General features: G+C 36.9%; 1 protein-coding gene across 2 annotated transcripts in view; it reads right to left on the bottom strand.

Moving 5' to 3' along the window:
* Positions 1-17,109, bottom strand: part of PRKG2 (protein kinase cGMP-dependent 2) — a 117,574-nt gene that overhangs the window by 18,945 nt on the left and 81,520 nt on the right. For both annotated transcript variants that reach the window (XM_030819060.1, XM_012499362.2), the window contains one exon: positions 1,640-1,803. In XM_030819060.1, the coding sequence (XP_030674920.1) occupies positions 1,640-1,803 (164 nt within the window). The remainder of the gene's footprint in view (positions 1-1,639; positions 1,804-17,109) is intronic.

Raw genomic sequence — 17,109 nt, forward strand, 5'->3', positions numbered from 1 at the left:
TTGAGCCCAGAAGGTGGAGGCTGCAGTGACCAGTAATCACACCACTTCATTGCAGTCTGGGTGACAGAGTGACACCGTGTCTCAACAAACAAAACAAAACAATTTCTCAACTTCTTTATGACCTACTCCTTCTAATATGTTATTCCAGCTGGTGAAAACTGAGATACATATCTGATTACCTACAGAAGCCAGCATGTATCTCTTACAAATGCAGCTGACAAATTTCCCAGAGAAACAAATTTTTGAAATAGAATTTGTTGTGCCCAAGCCCTTAAATAACTTTTCTCTGAATGACTGAATATTTTCTCTTCCTTCCTTCAGAATCTTAAGCAATGAATATTTGAAAATAATTACAGACAATATAAAATGGTCTTTTATATTTGTTTGCTCAATGCATGTGGACAGAGGTGTAAAACGTAGCCACAGATAGTCTAACACTGAAATTTGTAGTGTAAAAAGTTCAAGAAGATTCTATGAAACTCTTTTCGTAAAGTATGTGTTAAGACTTGTATCTTCACCAATAGACTCGTTCTAGTATTTCTTAAACCATTCCAGATGCAAATCCTCTCTGAAATTAAGACTGAGAATATTTGGTTATAAAGGGTTATAAGGATGATCAAATCAGTTAACCAGAAATGGAGCTAGAAAACCAGAAAATTGATTTGAATTCTGTGTGTGTATGCCCATGCATTGTATCATAAACACATATAGAAGGAAGGTGCGTCACATTCAGTCAGAAGATCTAGTATTATGTTACTGATCTTGGACAGGTAGCTCTCTCACCTGGTTTTCTAATCTATAAAATGTAAATCATAAAATAATCATAATAAAAATGTAGATCATAAAATAATCATAATAAAAATTCCTGACTTATCTTCCACACAAATTTGTGAAAACTAAACTATATAATACATATGTAAGTGCTTTGTAAAATGTAAAGTACCTTACAAATGTGAGGTAATATCCCATATAGCCTGTGTATATGTGTTTGCATAGGTGTGTAATGTGTGTATGTGCATTTAAATATTTGAGATCCTGGATTCATTAATACAGTCCTTTAATCTCTTTGGGAATGACAATTCAATTTTCACTGCTAAAACCCCTGCAGTGTCTTGTCTCTATTCATTAGCACCTCTAGAAAGCAGCTGACAAGAGGATTAAAATTTAAATCCAGAAATGGGGCTTTGTTCTAGCATTTCTGGTTAATGATATGTTGGGAAGATGGATAATTTCAGTTTAATTGATCAACGGATTTAACTGAACTCAGATTGCTGTTTTCTCCATTACACAAAAAAGAGGAAATAATAACACAGCCCACAACTTTCATTCCTTCTCTTATTATTATGCTGAATTATTAAAGCCTTCATACTTAATTTGTTATCTACAGTAATAGGTCTTGCCACGTTAGGTAAACCACAGCAATTCTATATTCCTTTCCTTTGCCTTCCTGAATCTTTTCTTTATGTTATAAACCAGCAAGTTCACTGTATGTGAAGCAATGTCACGAGAAAAAGGTATCATACTTAATCAAAAACATTTTCAAAATGTTATGCTCTTAAAGTATATACACTTTATCACTAGTTAGGTTATTTTTGCATTTCTCTGAAGAGGTGGCTGCATAAAACTTGAAGGTACATACTTGCCCGTTAGGAGCTCATACACTAGAATTCCCAGTGACCAGAAATCCACACTGAAGTCATGTCCCTTGTTGAGAATGACTTCAGGAGCTACATATTCTGGAGTCCCACAGAATGTCCATGTTTTCTGTCCAGATCCTATTTTCTTCGCAAATCCAAAGTCAACCTGGTAAAGAACAGCAAAGAAATTGTGCAGAAACCATAAAACTCATGCTGCTCTTTAAGCCTCCCTCTTACCTCTGAAATCTGCTTTCTACACCCTACCCTTCTTTTTATACCATGCACACACACACACACACACACACACACACAGAGAGAGAGAGAGAGAGAGAGAGAGAGACAGACAGACAGAGAGACAGAGACCACCTCATGTATTCCTTTGCAGGGTCAGGTATGTATCTAGTTGCACTGCGGAAAGTTCCATGCACATACCTCTCTGCCCACAACCCCTAGAGGATATGGAGGAATGGCTTAGCAAAGGGGAGCCATAACAACAACTTTGAAGCTCAGGGCAAGCAGGACTAAACACATGTTTAATTCAAAGGTGGTATTACTTGGGAAGAAGAGACAAGGAAGAAATGATGGACACCTGTGCAAGTAAAGCTCCATCATGAATGTAAAAATAATAACAAAATTGAGAGTTTGGGAAATGGACTAATGCTAGAAGTGGGGCTTAAAACTCTGGACAGTCTTTAAAAACCATTATACACAATGTCTGCACCCTACACATTTTGGCAGTCAGAAGCAAAGTCAGGGTAATATCATGCCAAATTTGTCTGGGCTCTATACACTTTTTGTCTGTCTCAGGAAGGCGAGTGGTGGGTAGCATCTACATTAACTTATATGTAGCATCTACATTAACTTATAACATGTATATCATGTTATACACGATATAATTGAACAAAGTATAAACTCACAGGGCAAAAATCATACATGTCGAGAACATTAGGGAGATGATGGTTGGGGAAGATGTTATTAGCAGGTGACATCTGAGCTTGGCCCTGACTGAGGATTAGGAACTCTCCCAGGGTAATGAATCAGTGTTACCATCCTCCATTTTCGCAAAATAGACCTTTCCTCTTCTCTGAGGCCCTATTCAAAGAACTCCGTGCACAGAATAGACAGAAAAAAAAAGCTGGAGCTACAGAAGGGCCCCTCATTGAATCGAAGCAGTGTATATGATTGAAATGCTTCCCTGCAAAACACACAGTTGGTTTTCTTTCACAGGGGTATTTAGCAAATGCTTTTCATCTCCAATATATACAGATATTATTCTAATAAAACTATCCTCCACCTTCCTCAAACAAACAGTCACAAATTGTTTCTGGGCTTCAGCATTTCACATTTCACATAGCCTTTCTCAATAATACAGCAACAATCTTTGCTAAAAAATAAATAAACAAGGTTCACATATCAAAGTAAGCCCTCATCTAAAAAAAGTATGAGTCATTGAACTATAAAATCCAGCCCCTATTTATTTATTCAAATATTGGTATTTAAAATCTTAATTTACCTTAAATAAACCCCTTAGAAATTTACCATTTTACTGATTGCTTTTAGTATTTATCACACAACAGCAAGGATTTTCCTATTGGAAAAAAGGAATTTAAACAATCTAATTTGAAGTGGGCTTTTGCTGATTTTTTCATCCACACAGAATGACTCACAGTGATTCTATCTACTGCGTGGTTGGGAATATTACAAAATTAAAATTTGTAACCAGCTGAGACTAGCACATCAATGTATTCCTCAGAGAAAGAACCAATATGAAAATCATAGCTAATTTTATACAGACCAAAATTTAAAAGGCAAGAAAGTAATGTTTATAACTGCATTTGTATGCACACATATATGAAAATATTCTGTTTTCTTGGTTTATAACAGACTTTTGACTCATTTCTTTTTTAATTGCATTTAAGTTTTCCTCATAAGGATCACTGGAAGCTTACTAGCTATTTAGGAGAATTTCTCTAGCTCTGAAAGTGGTATATTTCCATTTGAATTGCTGGTTTAGCTTTTGTAATATTTGCATATTGCCCTAAAGAGATGGCAATACTTATATTAAAATTTCAAGATTGATGTAAATGTATCACTTTCTTTATCTCCTTTGATCATATCAACTTTGGTCTAATCCATTTTGTCAGCAGAAACTGGACACTCAGACCTATTTAAAACAAGTGCCTAATATAGAAGGCCCCAAATCTTCAACATCAAGTTTTGTATATTTTCTATAATAATCACACTACGTCTGTCTTGTACCACCATGGATACTACCGTAAAGTCTCAGTCTTTTTTCACCCCAGCTCTTCCAGACAACAGAAAGTTAATAAATAACTCAATGAATATTTATTGAGTACCACTATATACCAAAAAGACTCACTAAGGAGGTAGCATTTGAGCAGATTTGAGTAGAAATCTCAGTGAGATAAGTAAGAGAGCTCTATAAGTATCCGAGGCCGGGTGCGGTGGCTCACGCCTGTAATCCCAGCACTTTGGGAGGCCGAGGCGGGCGGATCACGAGGTCAGGAGATCGAGACCACGGTGAAACCCCGTCTCTACTAAAAAAATACAAAAAAATTAGCCGGGCGTGGTGGCGGGCACCTGTAGTCCCAGCTACTCAGAGAGGCTGAGGCAGGAGAATGGCGTGAACCCGGGAGGCGGAGCTTGCAGTGAGCCGAGATTGCGCCACTGCACTCCAGCCTGGGCGACAGAGCGAGACTCCGCCTCAAAAAAAAAAAAAAAAAAAAGTATCCGAGCGGCAGTCATGCCACCAAAAGGAAGAGCCAGTGAAAAGGCCTGAGATGGATTATGCATGGCAGGATCAAGAACTGGCAAGAAGGCCAGCGTGCCTGGGCAAAAATGGATGAGGGGAAGAAAGGCAAGAAGTGAGAGCATTGTGCGTTTGTAAACCACAGAAATACCTTCAGATATTTTTCTTTTCTAAGAAATCACAGTAAGATTAACAGAAGGGGTATGGCATGGCCTGACATGTTTTAAAGGGGGTTAAAACAATCTAGGAGACAAGAAAATAGACACCCCCCCCTTTTTTTTTTCAAATTCTACTAACAAAACTGAGGTTTCAAGAAGAGTACCTGAGGAAGTTGTACACAGGTTTGCCCTTGTCTCTATTAAATTCTCATTATTAACGATGGCGTACATCATGCTGAAAACATCATCTCCAAAGATTTTAATAAACTAGAAGGTTTTAAAATGATTCTAAATCTGCACTGCTGATTGCATCATTCAGAAATAGAAAAATTTGCATTGTGGCTTGCTGGAGCTGGTATCCAGTAAGTATGAACTCTTTCCCAGAAGTTTCTCTCTGGGTCAGTAAATTTGTCAGATATTGGTTCTCTTGGTCATATAAAAATGGACACAAAATGACCAGTCTAATTAAACCAGATGATTCATGGTGACATGCCATTCCAAAAAAATATTTATGTGGCATTTTTAGTGTACTTCCTTTACCCAAGTCTAGACAAGGGTAAATGGAATCTGTTTATCCTGTCCACCAACAACCAAAGTTGATTTAATGTCTTTCTGCTACTAACGTCCATCCACTAAAAGAGGCAACAATGGATGGTTTCAATTGAGTGGAAGTGAAAGTGAAAGAGGCTAAGATACATATGGGATGAATGAGTCTTTCCAAGTAATGATCCACTCTTTATGTTTGATGTACAGATTCAGCTGAAATACCTAATAGTATTTAGTAGAAGGTGGGCGAGTTGAAGGGAAGACTTGCATACCCCAGGACAAACAGGAAGTATTTTTTGAGGCTCATCTCATATGACACCACTTATTTGAAGTCTTACTTGAATTTACAGAACCAATTCCTTTCTCCTATGAGTTTCTGTAACACTTTTTATATTCCAGAATTACATCCCTGGTGCCAGTGGTGTCTAGTTGTGAATAAATCTAGCTCCTTTGAAAAGGCAATACATCCTATACAGTTTGTATCCCTATAGCATTTGCAACACAGATGTTCAACCTGTGTTTGGTGAAAAAAAAAAAAAGAATTGAATGAAGAGGTAATCATTAATGTCAGTTTTAGTAAGACATAATGAAATTTAGGAAGGTCATAGATACTTGTCTATAGTAAAATTTGAACCAGGTTCAAAGGGAACTTTCTTCTTATATAAATTGATGAGGAAGTAGAAGGTATTTAAGTGAGAAGCAACAGCATGTGTTAAGCACATTAGTGAGAGAAACTTAACTGTCAAGTACAGCTAATAATGGTCTGGCTAATAATGGTCTGGCAATAAAAATATGGTTCGAGTTGGTGATTATTTTTAATTTTCAATTTAAAAAATAATTAATACATATAAAATAATGTGACATATAAACAAGTTACAAAGCATGAGAATAAAAACACCCCTGCACCTACCAACAGTTTAGTAACTAAATAGAACCAACACAGAAGCCTTCTGTCTTCCTCTCACAGTGTCCTCTTGCTCATTGCCCAAAAGTCCCACTACCCTGACTTTTGTGTTCATCATTTGCTTGCATTGATTTCTAATTTATCCACAAATCTAATATCCTTAAATACTTTATAGTTTTTTTATTTTAGATAAATCTTAACATATTTGATCTTGAGCAAATGGTCTTTTTTACTGAAAAATTATATTTGTCAATTTAATCTATACCCTATATCGTCCATTATTTTCACTGCTGTATTATAACACCATTGGATTAACATAGTATGATTTTTTGTCCATTTTGCTGTTGACGGACATGTGTGTTATTTCCAATCGTGTATTATTGCAAAAATGCTTCTGTTAACATCATTTTCTAGGTTACGCAGTAGAAATGTATACAAGAGTAAAAATGCTGGGTCAAAGACATGGTTTCTTCAACTTTACTAGATATTGCCAAATTATTTTCCAAAGGGATTGTATGATATTGCCACCCCTTTGTATAAGAGTTCTGACTGCTCTACATGCTTCACCAGCATTTTTGTTTTTTTGCCACCTGTGAGTATAAAATCACTGTGGTCTTAACTTGCCTTTCCTCCACTAATAATTAGTTTGAGCTATAGCATTATAATTAGTTCTCATATCTGAGGGAGCAGTTTATTTCCACACTGTTCTCCTCATTTATCTTCAGAAATGTCTTGGCTATTTTTGGCCCTTGGTTACTCTACATAAGTTTTAGAATCAGTTTGCCAAGCTTCACAAAAAGTTCTTCTGGAATTTCCATTGGAAGTGTATTTAATCTGTAGCTGAGGAGTGATTCAGAAATGCAGGTTTCTTCCATTTTAGGGTTCTGTCAACTTCCAACTGGCTATGTTCATTAACAAGCCAGAAAGAGTGCATAAAGATCAGTGGCAAACAATTTTTACAGTTCAAGTCTGACAGTGGTAAACTTCACTTTTGCTCACATTTCACTATCTAGAACTATGCCACAAGGTCACAACTAACGAGAAAGAAGCCTGAGATATACTGTCTAGCTCTGTACCCAGAAGAGAGAAAAAGCCATATTACCTATAAATTTAGGTCTTTTAAACATCTTTCCATAAATTTTTATGTTTCTCAATAAAGCTCTTATACACTTTTGTTACGGTTAGCTCTAGATACATATTTCCATGCTTTTTGTAAAAGGCATTTTTATGCCTATGTATCAACTATGTTTCTGGTATTTAAAAATATGCCAAGTTATTGTGTTATTAATCTTACACCCACAACTATACTAAACTCTGTAGTTGATTCTTTTTTTTTTAACTTTTATTAAAAGTAAAAAAAAGGTCCATGGGTACATGTGCAGGTTTGTTATATAAGTAAATTTTGTGTCCCGGGGGTTTGGTGTACAGATTATCTCATCATCCAGGTAATAAGCGTAGTACCTGATAGGTAGTTTTTTGATCCTCTCCCTCCTGTTATCCTCCACCCTCAAGTAGGTCCTGGTGTCTATTATTCCCTTCTTTGTGTCCATATGTACTCAATGTTTAGCTCCCACTTATAAGTGAGAACATGCAGTGTTTGGTTTTCTGTTCCTGTGTTAGTTCTTTTAGAATAATGTCCTCCAGCTCCAACCATGTTGCTGCAAAGCACATGATTTCATTATTTTTTATGGCTGTGTAGTATTCCATGTTATATATGTGCAACATTTTCTTTACTGTTGATGGGGATTTAGGTTGATTCCATGTTTTTGCTATGGTGAATAGTGTTGTAATGAACGTATGTGTGCATGTGTCTTTATGGTAGAATGATTTATATACCTTTGGGTATATATCCAATAATGAGACTGTTGGGTTGCATGGTAATTTTAAGTTCTTTGAGAAATTGCCACACTGCTTTCGACAATAGCTGAACTAATTTACAATCCCCTCAGCAGTATAAGTGTTCTCTTTTCTCTGCAACCTTGCCAGTGTCTGTTATTTTTTGATTTTGTAATGTTAGCCACTATGACTTGTGTGAGATAGTATCTCACTGTGTTTTTTATTTGCACTTCTCCCATGATTAGTGATGCTGAGAATTCTTTTCATATGCTTGTTTGCCACATGTGTGTCTTCTTTTAAGATGTTTCTGTTCATGTCCCTTACCAATTTTTAAATGGGATTTTTTTTTCTTGTCAATTTGTTTAAGTTTCTTATAGATCCTGGATGTTAGACTTGTGTCAGATGCCTAGTTTGCAAAAATTTTCTCCCATCCATAGGTTATCTATTTACCCTGTTGTTACTTTTTTTTTTTTTTTTTTGAGACAGGGTCTCACTCCGTCACCCAGGCTGGAGTGCAGTGGCATGATCTTGACTCACTGCAGCCTCAACCTCCTGGGCTCAAGCAATCCTCCCATCTCAGCCTCCCAAGTAAGCAAAACTACAGGCATGCACAACTACATCCAGCTAATTTTTATATTTTTTGTAGAGACGGGGTTTCACCATGTTGCCCAGGCTGGTCTCGAACTCCTGAACTCAAGCAATCCTCCCTCCTCGGGTGCCCCAAAGTACTGGGATTACAGGCACTGTGCCTGGCCTCTTGTTACATTTTGGATTTCCATAGATTTAATCATATCACCTGGAAAGTTTTATTGTTTACTTTTCAATCCATCTTTTAATTTTATTCATAGTTTGCTGCATCGGGACCTCCTGTAAAATACCAAATAGAAGAAGTGCTTATATCACTGACTTTTGAGAGTCAGTGGTATACTTCCAATTTTTCATAATTATGTAGTGTTTGCCCTAAATTTTGTAAGGTATCATTCATTAGGTTAATAAAATTATTATTCTTATTAATAAGCTAAGATAAAATATCTTAATTTGCTAAGATATTTTATCATAACTGAATGTAATAATATGTTAAAATTTTCTCAGCATCTATTAAGGTAGTTATATAATGTTTTTCTCATTTAATCTGGTAAAGTGGTGATATAGTAAAATTTTTAAGACTTCACTTTTTTAGAGCAATCAGTGAATCTGAAAGGAATGACACAAAGATTTCCTGCATAATTCCTGCTCCCATATATAAATAGCTTTCCCCATTATCAACATCCCTCACCAGAGTGAAACACTTGTTACAATTGATGAACCTATATTGATACATCATGAACACCCAAAGTCCACCTGTTACATAAAGATTCACTCTTGGTGTTGCATATTTTATGGATTTGGACACATGTATAATGACAGGTATCCACCGTTACAGTATCATACAGAGTATTTTCACTGCCCTAAAAATCCTCTGTGTCCTGCCTATTCATTTCTTCTCTCCTGCCCCAAACCCCACCAACCACTAATCTTTTTGCTGTCTCCAATAGTTTTGCCTTTTACAAAATGTCATTTAGTTGGAATAATGAAGTATGTAACCTTTGTGGATTGGCTTCTTTCACTTAATGATATGCATTTTGTTTTTTCATGTCTTTTCATAGCTTGATAACTCATTCCTTTATAGCAGTGAAAAATACTCCATTGTGGTATTTAGCACTGTTTACCCATTCACCTACTGAAGGATACTGTGGCTGCTTCCAAGTTTTGGCAGTTATGATCAAAGCTGCTATAAACTTCTGTGTATAGTTTTTTGTGTAAACAGAAGTTTTCAACTGCTTTCCATGAATATCAAGAAACGTGATTGTTGGATCATATGGTAAAGGTATGAGTAGTTATGCAAGAAACCTCCAAACTGCCTATCAAAGTGGCTGTACCATTTGCATTCCCATCAGCGTCTGGTGTTGTCAGTGTTCTAGAATTTAATAGGTGCCACTCTAATCGGTGTGTAGTGATATCTCATTGCTTTAATTTGCAATCCCCTAAAGACTTATTATTTTGAACATCTTTCATATGCTTATTTGAGATCTATATATCTTCTGTGGTGAGGTGTCTTCAAGTCTTTTGCCCATTATTTAATCAAGTTGTTTGTTTTCTTATGGTTTAAAGCACTTTATATATTTTTATAACAATCCTTTAATGAAGTATGTTTTCTACAAATATTTTCTCCCCGTCAGTGGCTTGTCTTCTAATTCTCTTAACAGCCTTTCACACAGCAGAAGTTTTTGTTTGTTTTGTTTATTTTGAGACAGGGTCTCACTCTGTCACCCAGGCTGGAGTGCAGTGGCATGATCTCTGCTTGACTCAGCCGCAACCTCCTGGTCTCATGCAATCCTCCTACCTCAGCCTCCCAAGTAGCTGGGGCTACAGGTGTGAGCCACCATGCCCAGCTAATTTTTTGTGTTTTTTGTAGAGATGGGGTTTCACCATGTTGCTCAGGCTGCTCTCGAACTCCTGAGCTCAAGTGATCCACCCACCTAGGCTTCTCAAAGTGCTAGGATTACACGTATGTGCCACTGGGCCCAGCCAAGAAGCTTTTAATTTTAATCAGGTCCAGTTTATCAATTACTTCTCTCATGGATTATGCCTTTGGTGTTGTATCTAAAAAGTCATTGCCATATTCAAAGTCCTCTAGATTTCCTCCTATGTTATCTTCTAATAGTTTTATTGTTTTGCATTATACATTTAGTCTTTGATCCATTTTGAGTTAATTTGCTTTTTTTTTTTTTAAATTTTCATGAAGGGTACATGGTCTGTATCTAGATTTACTTTTTAGCATCTGGATGTCTCATTGTTCCAGAAGTATTTGTTGAAAAGACTAGCTTTGCTCCATGCATTGCTTTGCTTATTTTTCAAACATCAATCGACTATGTTTACATGGATCTCTTTCTGGGCTCTATATTTTGTTCCATTGATCTATTTGTCTTTCTTTTTGTCAATTCCACACTGTCTTCAGTATGGTAGCTTTATAGTATGTCTTAACATTGGGAAGTGTCAGTCCTCCAATTTTGTTTTCCTTCAATGTTACATTGGCTATTCTCGGTCTCTTGGCCTCCACATATGAACTTTAGAATGAGTTTCTCTCTGTACACAAAATAACCTGCTGAGATTTCGATTGAAATTGAATTGAATTTTTTTTTTTTTTTTTTTTGACAGAGTCTCACTCTGTCGCCCAGGCTGGAGTGCAGTGGTGAGATCTCAGCTCACTGCAAGCTCCACCTCCCGGGTTCATGCCATTCTCCTGCCTCAGCCTCCCAAGTAGCTGGGACTACAGGCGCCCGCTACCACGCCCGGCTAATTTTTTGTATTTTTAGTAGAGACGGGGTTTCACCGTGTTAGCCAGGATGGTCTCGATCTCCTGACCTCGTGATCTGCCCACCTTGGCCTCCCAAAGAAATTGAATTGAATTTATAGATCAAGCTGGGAAGAGCTGACATCTTAAGGATACTGTCAAAGAGAACTAAATATGGCCTGAGAAGGACTCCATATTTCTATATTTGAGTCCTTGTGGATGAACTGCAACCTAACCTAGTAGGTAGACGAGATTGAAAACCTAACTTAGGAGTATGCACCTGTAACAATAGCTGAGTCTTAGCCAATCCCAGAAGCCATACTTCGACTACTCATACACTGCTGAATGTTTGCACCATGTTCAAATAAGGAAAACACCAACCTGTAACCAATACAGCTGTTTCTGTACCTTCTGATTTCTCTACGTCACTTCCCTTTTTTTGTCTGTACATTTGTTCTTACCATGAGGCACCCCTGGAGTCTCCCTGAATCTGCTGTGGTTCTGGGGCTGCCCAGTTCATGAATCACTCATTGATCAATTAAATTCCTTTACATTTAATTCGGCTGAAGTTTTTCTTTTAACAATACTGTCTTTCAATCCATGAACTCTCCATTTTAGTTTTTTTTCATTTATTTCATCAAAATTTTGTAGTTTTCCTCATAGATCTTATATATATTTTGTTATATTTAAACCTATTTCATTTTTGTGCGTACTAATGTAAATGGTATAGTGTTTTTAACTTCAAATTCTCTTGTTCATTGCTAGTATACAGGAAAGTGATTGATTTTTGCATGTTAGCCTTGTATCCTGCAACCTTGCTGTAAGTGCTTTTTAGTTCCATGAGATTTGTTGTTGTTGTTGATTCTTTAAGATTTTCTACATAGATAATCATATCATCTGTGAGCAAAGACTTTTATTTCTTTCTTCCAAATCCAAATACCCTGTATTTCCTTGTCTTGCTGCATTAACTAGGACTTCCAGTGTGATACTGAAAAGGAGTGGTAAGAGATTTATTCCTGATCTTAGTGGAAAAGTTTCTGGTTTCTCTCCATTAAGTATGATGTGAGCTGTAGGCTTTTTGTAGATATTCTTTATCATGTTGAGAAAGTTCTCCTCTGTTCCTAGTTTACTGAGAGTTTTTATCATGGATGAGTATTTGACTTTGTCAAATGGCTTTTCTGCATTTATTGATATGATAATATAATGCTTTTTTTTCAGCCTGCTGGTGTAATGGATTATATTCATTGATTTTAAAATATTGAGCCAGTCTTGAATACCTGGAATAAATTTTACTTGGTTGTGATATATAATCCTTTGTATACATTGTTGGATTCTATTTGCCAGTATTTTGCTGGGAGCTTCTGCATCTATATTCATGGGAGATATTGGTATGTAGTTTTTTTTCCTGGAATCTCTATGTCTGCTTTTGGTATTAGAGTAATAATGGCCTCATAAAATCAGTTATCGAGTATTCCTTCTGCTTTATCTTCTGAAAGACATGGTAGAGAATCAGTATAATTTCTTACGTAAATGTTGACTGGAATTCACCAGTAAACCCATCTAAGCCTGGTTCTTTGTGCTCTAGAAGGTTATTAATTATTGATTCAACTTTAACAGATATAGGCCTATTCGGATTGCCTATTCCTTTTGTGTGACTTTTGACAGATTGTGTCTTTCAAGGAATTAGTCCATTTCATCTAGGTTATCAAATTTGTAGACACAGAGCTCTTCACAGTATTATTATCAATTTAATATCCATGGAATATGTAGAATCCATATCCATGAAATATATGGAATTCATGTGCCCTCTTTCATTTCTGATATTAGTAATTTATATCTTTATTCTTTCACTCTTTTTTTCTTAATCTGGATAGAGACTTATTGACTTTATTGATCTTTACAAATAACTTTTGGTTTCATTCATTCTTATATGCTAAGCAACATGCTAATTTCAGCAGTAAACACCCTAGCATAGTTTGCCATTACAGGGCTATCAGTATAGAGAGGCAGATAAATGATAGTCAGGCAATAATATCAACATTTAATATGTCTTGTATTATATTTTCTTATACTCAATATAAGTAAGATTCAGGCTCTGAATTTTAGCTGAGGTGCATTACTCACATGAGTTAACGATACATTCATATAGGACATTTATTGATGAGCAGCAGCTGAGATTTATTGGATTATTATTTGTTAGAGTAAAACCAAGTTTTCTCCTGAAGAATCGCAAAAAAGGCTAGCTATTATATAAATGCTGCATAGGTTGAGAACAAAGTGGGCTTTCTTTTAAATTCTTTAAGTATTGTCCTAATCTTAATATTGTTATCGACTCATTCACTACAACCAGAAGAAACGTTCTTAACCTTCATCAGCTCTTCTTGGCCTGAAAAGTGGAGTAAGATATAGGAAACTCTGGGATGGGCAGGTAAGATATAACGATGTGAGAGTTTTCATGATCCTTTAGTTCTTTAATCTCCACTTAGTGTGATTTCTGATAAAAACAGCTTGAACCCAGGTGAGATTCATTTTGGAAAAAATCAGGCTGACAATCTCAATCACGACTAAGGAATAAGAGTAGAGTGAAGTCTTAATCCCTTACCACAAACTCATCATCTATAATTATTAAGAAGGGACACACCACTACAGACTCCAAAGACACACTTCCAAACTCAGACTTTTCTCCTCTTATTTAGGCCTTTTTTTTCTGGGCTTTCCCTGGTTTTCCTCTGCTGAAAAAACAAACAGACCAGCAAACTTTCCCTTACTTGCCTTCCTTAGGTATCTGACCCCTCATAGATATTGCCAAGAATTGATGAAGGATGAAAATGCCACTTATCAGAATTTGCAGAATGAGACCAAAGTCACTCTTATAAGACACTGTATCCAAAACTGGACTGCCCACAGTGTCCATCACCCAGATGGAAGTCCTGTTGTACTGCCCCAGGGCACACCCCACCCTTGGCCACCCTTTCCAGACTCCATCCCACTGCAGTCCACTCAGGAGCCTCAGCTAAAACAGCTCTGGCTGGGCTGCCAGTCCAATCAATTCCCATTTTTGCTACTTGATGAAACTTGCTTAATGTCCCAGTATATGATCAAATTTTGTTAATGTGTATTCTCCACCTACTGGGAACAATATTCTACAAGCCCATTAGATGAAGTGTATTATTTGTGTTTTATACATCTTCTAAAGCTTTAGTGATTTTGGATCTAAATGTTCTACCAATTTCTGAGGAACATATATTAAAATTTCTGCAATTGCTCGTATGTCCTTATCTGCCAAATTCCTTTTATTTTTATTTTTGAAGAATTTTATTAGGTAAATAGAATATTAGGATTTTTATATCACTTTGGTGAAATTGGCCTTTTATGATCATGTGGTAACCCCATTTATCTCTAGGAATTCCACCCTTTTAATTCCAACCTTTGTGCATCCTCGTTTTTAAGCATATCTCTTGTAAACATCACATAGATGATTTTTTTTTTTTTTTTTTTGAGACAGTCTTGCTTTGTCGCCCAGGCTGGAGTGCAGTGGCACGATCTCTGCTCATTGTAAGCTCTGCCTCCTGGGTTCATGCCATTCTCCTGCCTCAGCCTCCCGAGGAGCTGGGACTACAGGCGCCTGCCACCATGCCTGGCTAATTTTTTGTATTTTTAGTAGAGATAGGGTTTCACCATGTTAGACAGGATGGTCTCGATATCCTGACCTCGTGATCCGCCCGCCTTGGCCTCCCAAAGTGCTGGGATTACAGGCGTGAGCCATCGCACCTGGCCAATTTTTATTTTTTAAATGTATTTGACAATAGTTTTTTGCCTGGAGAGTTAAGTCCATTTACATATACTGGATCTCCTTTCTATTTCCTTAATTTATGCTTTCTCTTTGATTATTTTTGGATTTTCTGTTTCCTTTTTGCGGCCTTCTTTTAAAATAACATTTTCTGAAAAAAAGAATTTGATCCTTCTATTTTAATTCCCATTATACTCATTCTCAGTTTGCATGCTACTGTTGTTCAATTATTTCACATTTTCTAAATTTTAATACCATCTATTGGAATAATTATTACTTTATGCCATAATTTTTTAACAAGGTAACATGTTTACCATTTCTTTATGGTCACCACTCCTTGTGGCATATCAGATCCTTCATCAGGGATCATTTTTCTTCTCTCTTAAGCATATCCCTTGTAGGCCGCGCGCGGTGGCTCACGCTTGTAATCCCAGCACTTTGGGAGGCCGAGGCGGGCGGATCATGAGGTCAGGAGATCGAGACCATGGTGAAACCCCGTCTCTACTAAAAATATAAAAAATTAGCTGGGCGTGGTGGCGGGCGCCTGTAGTCCCAGCTACTCGGAGAGGCTGAGGCAGGAGAATGGCGTGAACCTGGGAGGCGGAGCTTGCAGTGAGCCGAGATTGCCCCACTGCACTCCAGCCTGGGCGACAGAGCAAGACTCTGTCTCAAAAAAAAAAAAAAAAAAAGCGTATCCTTTGTACGTAGAAGTAAACACCCTTTATCTTTGTCTGAAAATGTCTTTCTTTCACCCTTTCTGAAAGACAGTTTCCCTGGACATGGAGTTTTTAATTTACTTTTTTTTCAGAACTTTAAATTCTACTGCATTCTAGCTTCTATTGTTGCTGTCGAGATGTCAACTGAAAGCTTAATTTTTATTCCTTTATATATAAACTATCTTTTCTCCTTGGGGTAACTCTTAAGACTTTATGTTTGTTTTTGTTTTGTACTTTCACTACTACAAGCAAACATCTGTGATATCCTTTTGCTATTCTGAAGCATCTCATTCCACAATGAATAAGAGCAGGCCCTGTGTAGCCAACAGAATACACTGGAAGTGCTAGTGTGTGACTTTCAAAAGCAGGTCTTCCAAAAGCTTTGTAGCTTTTTCATCGTCTCTTGGAACCCACCCTGAGGGAAGCCAGCTGCCATGAGTTATTCAATCAGTCCCAGGAAGAGGCCCACCTGGAGAAGAATTAAGGCACCCAACTAACAGCCAGCATCAGCTTGCAGCACATGAGGGAGTCACCCTGGATTCGGTTCGTCTAGTCTAATGGGTCTCTGAGCCTCCAGGCGACTGGAGCCTCCAGCTGACTGCAGCCCCCAACACCATCTGATTGTAACTTCCTGAGAGACCTCAAGCAAAATTACTTCCAAATTCCTGACCCACAGAAACCTGAGACCATAAATGATTATTGTTGTTTTAAGCCCTTATATTTTGGAGTGGTTTGTTACGTAAAATGGGAACTTTGTTTATCCCAGTTTAGAATTGTGGGGGTCCCTTTACTTGATGATTGGTGTCATTTTTAATTTCTGGAAATTTTTTAGTTTCTATTTCTTAAATATTGCTTTTCCCTCATTCTCTATATGATTTTTGTCTAGGACTCCACTCTATTCTCCAACTCTTTTCATTTCTCTTTCTTATGTTCCATGTTTTTATGTCTCTATTCTATGTAAATTACTTAAATTTATCTTTCAGTTCACAGATTTTTTTCTTTGTTGGGTCAATCATATGCTATTTAACCTTTATGCTACAGTTTTTTAAATTGATTTATAAGCAATAAAATCCATAGATATTTAGTGTACAGTTCGTTGAATTTTAATGCATATTATACTGATGTAGCTGCAACCACTATAGTGTTTAGAGGCATTCCCGTTATTTCAAAAAATTCCCTCAAGCTCCTTTCCAGTCAAATGTTTCTCTCAGAAACAACCATTGTATTTATGTCTGCCACCTGTTCTAGAACTTTGATACATGGAATCATGCAGAAGGTATTCTTCTGTGTGTGGCTTCCTTTGGTCATCAGTTTAAAAAATGCATTCATGTTGTTCCTTTTTATTGGTGAGCAGCATTCCATTGCTGAGTACACTACTATATGTTTATACATTCAGTTGATGATGGGTATTTTGGCTG

Source organism: Nomascus leucogenys, chromosome 9 (assembly GCF_006542625.1).
Source record: "Nomascus leucogenys isolate Asia chromosome 9, Asia_NLE_v1, whole genome shotgun sequence".
In the NCBI taxonomy this organism is placed as follows: domain Eukaryota; kingdom Metazoa; phylum Chordata; class Mammalia; order Primates; family Hylobatidae; genus Nomascus; species Nomascus leucogenys.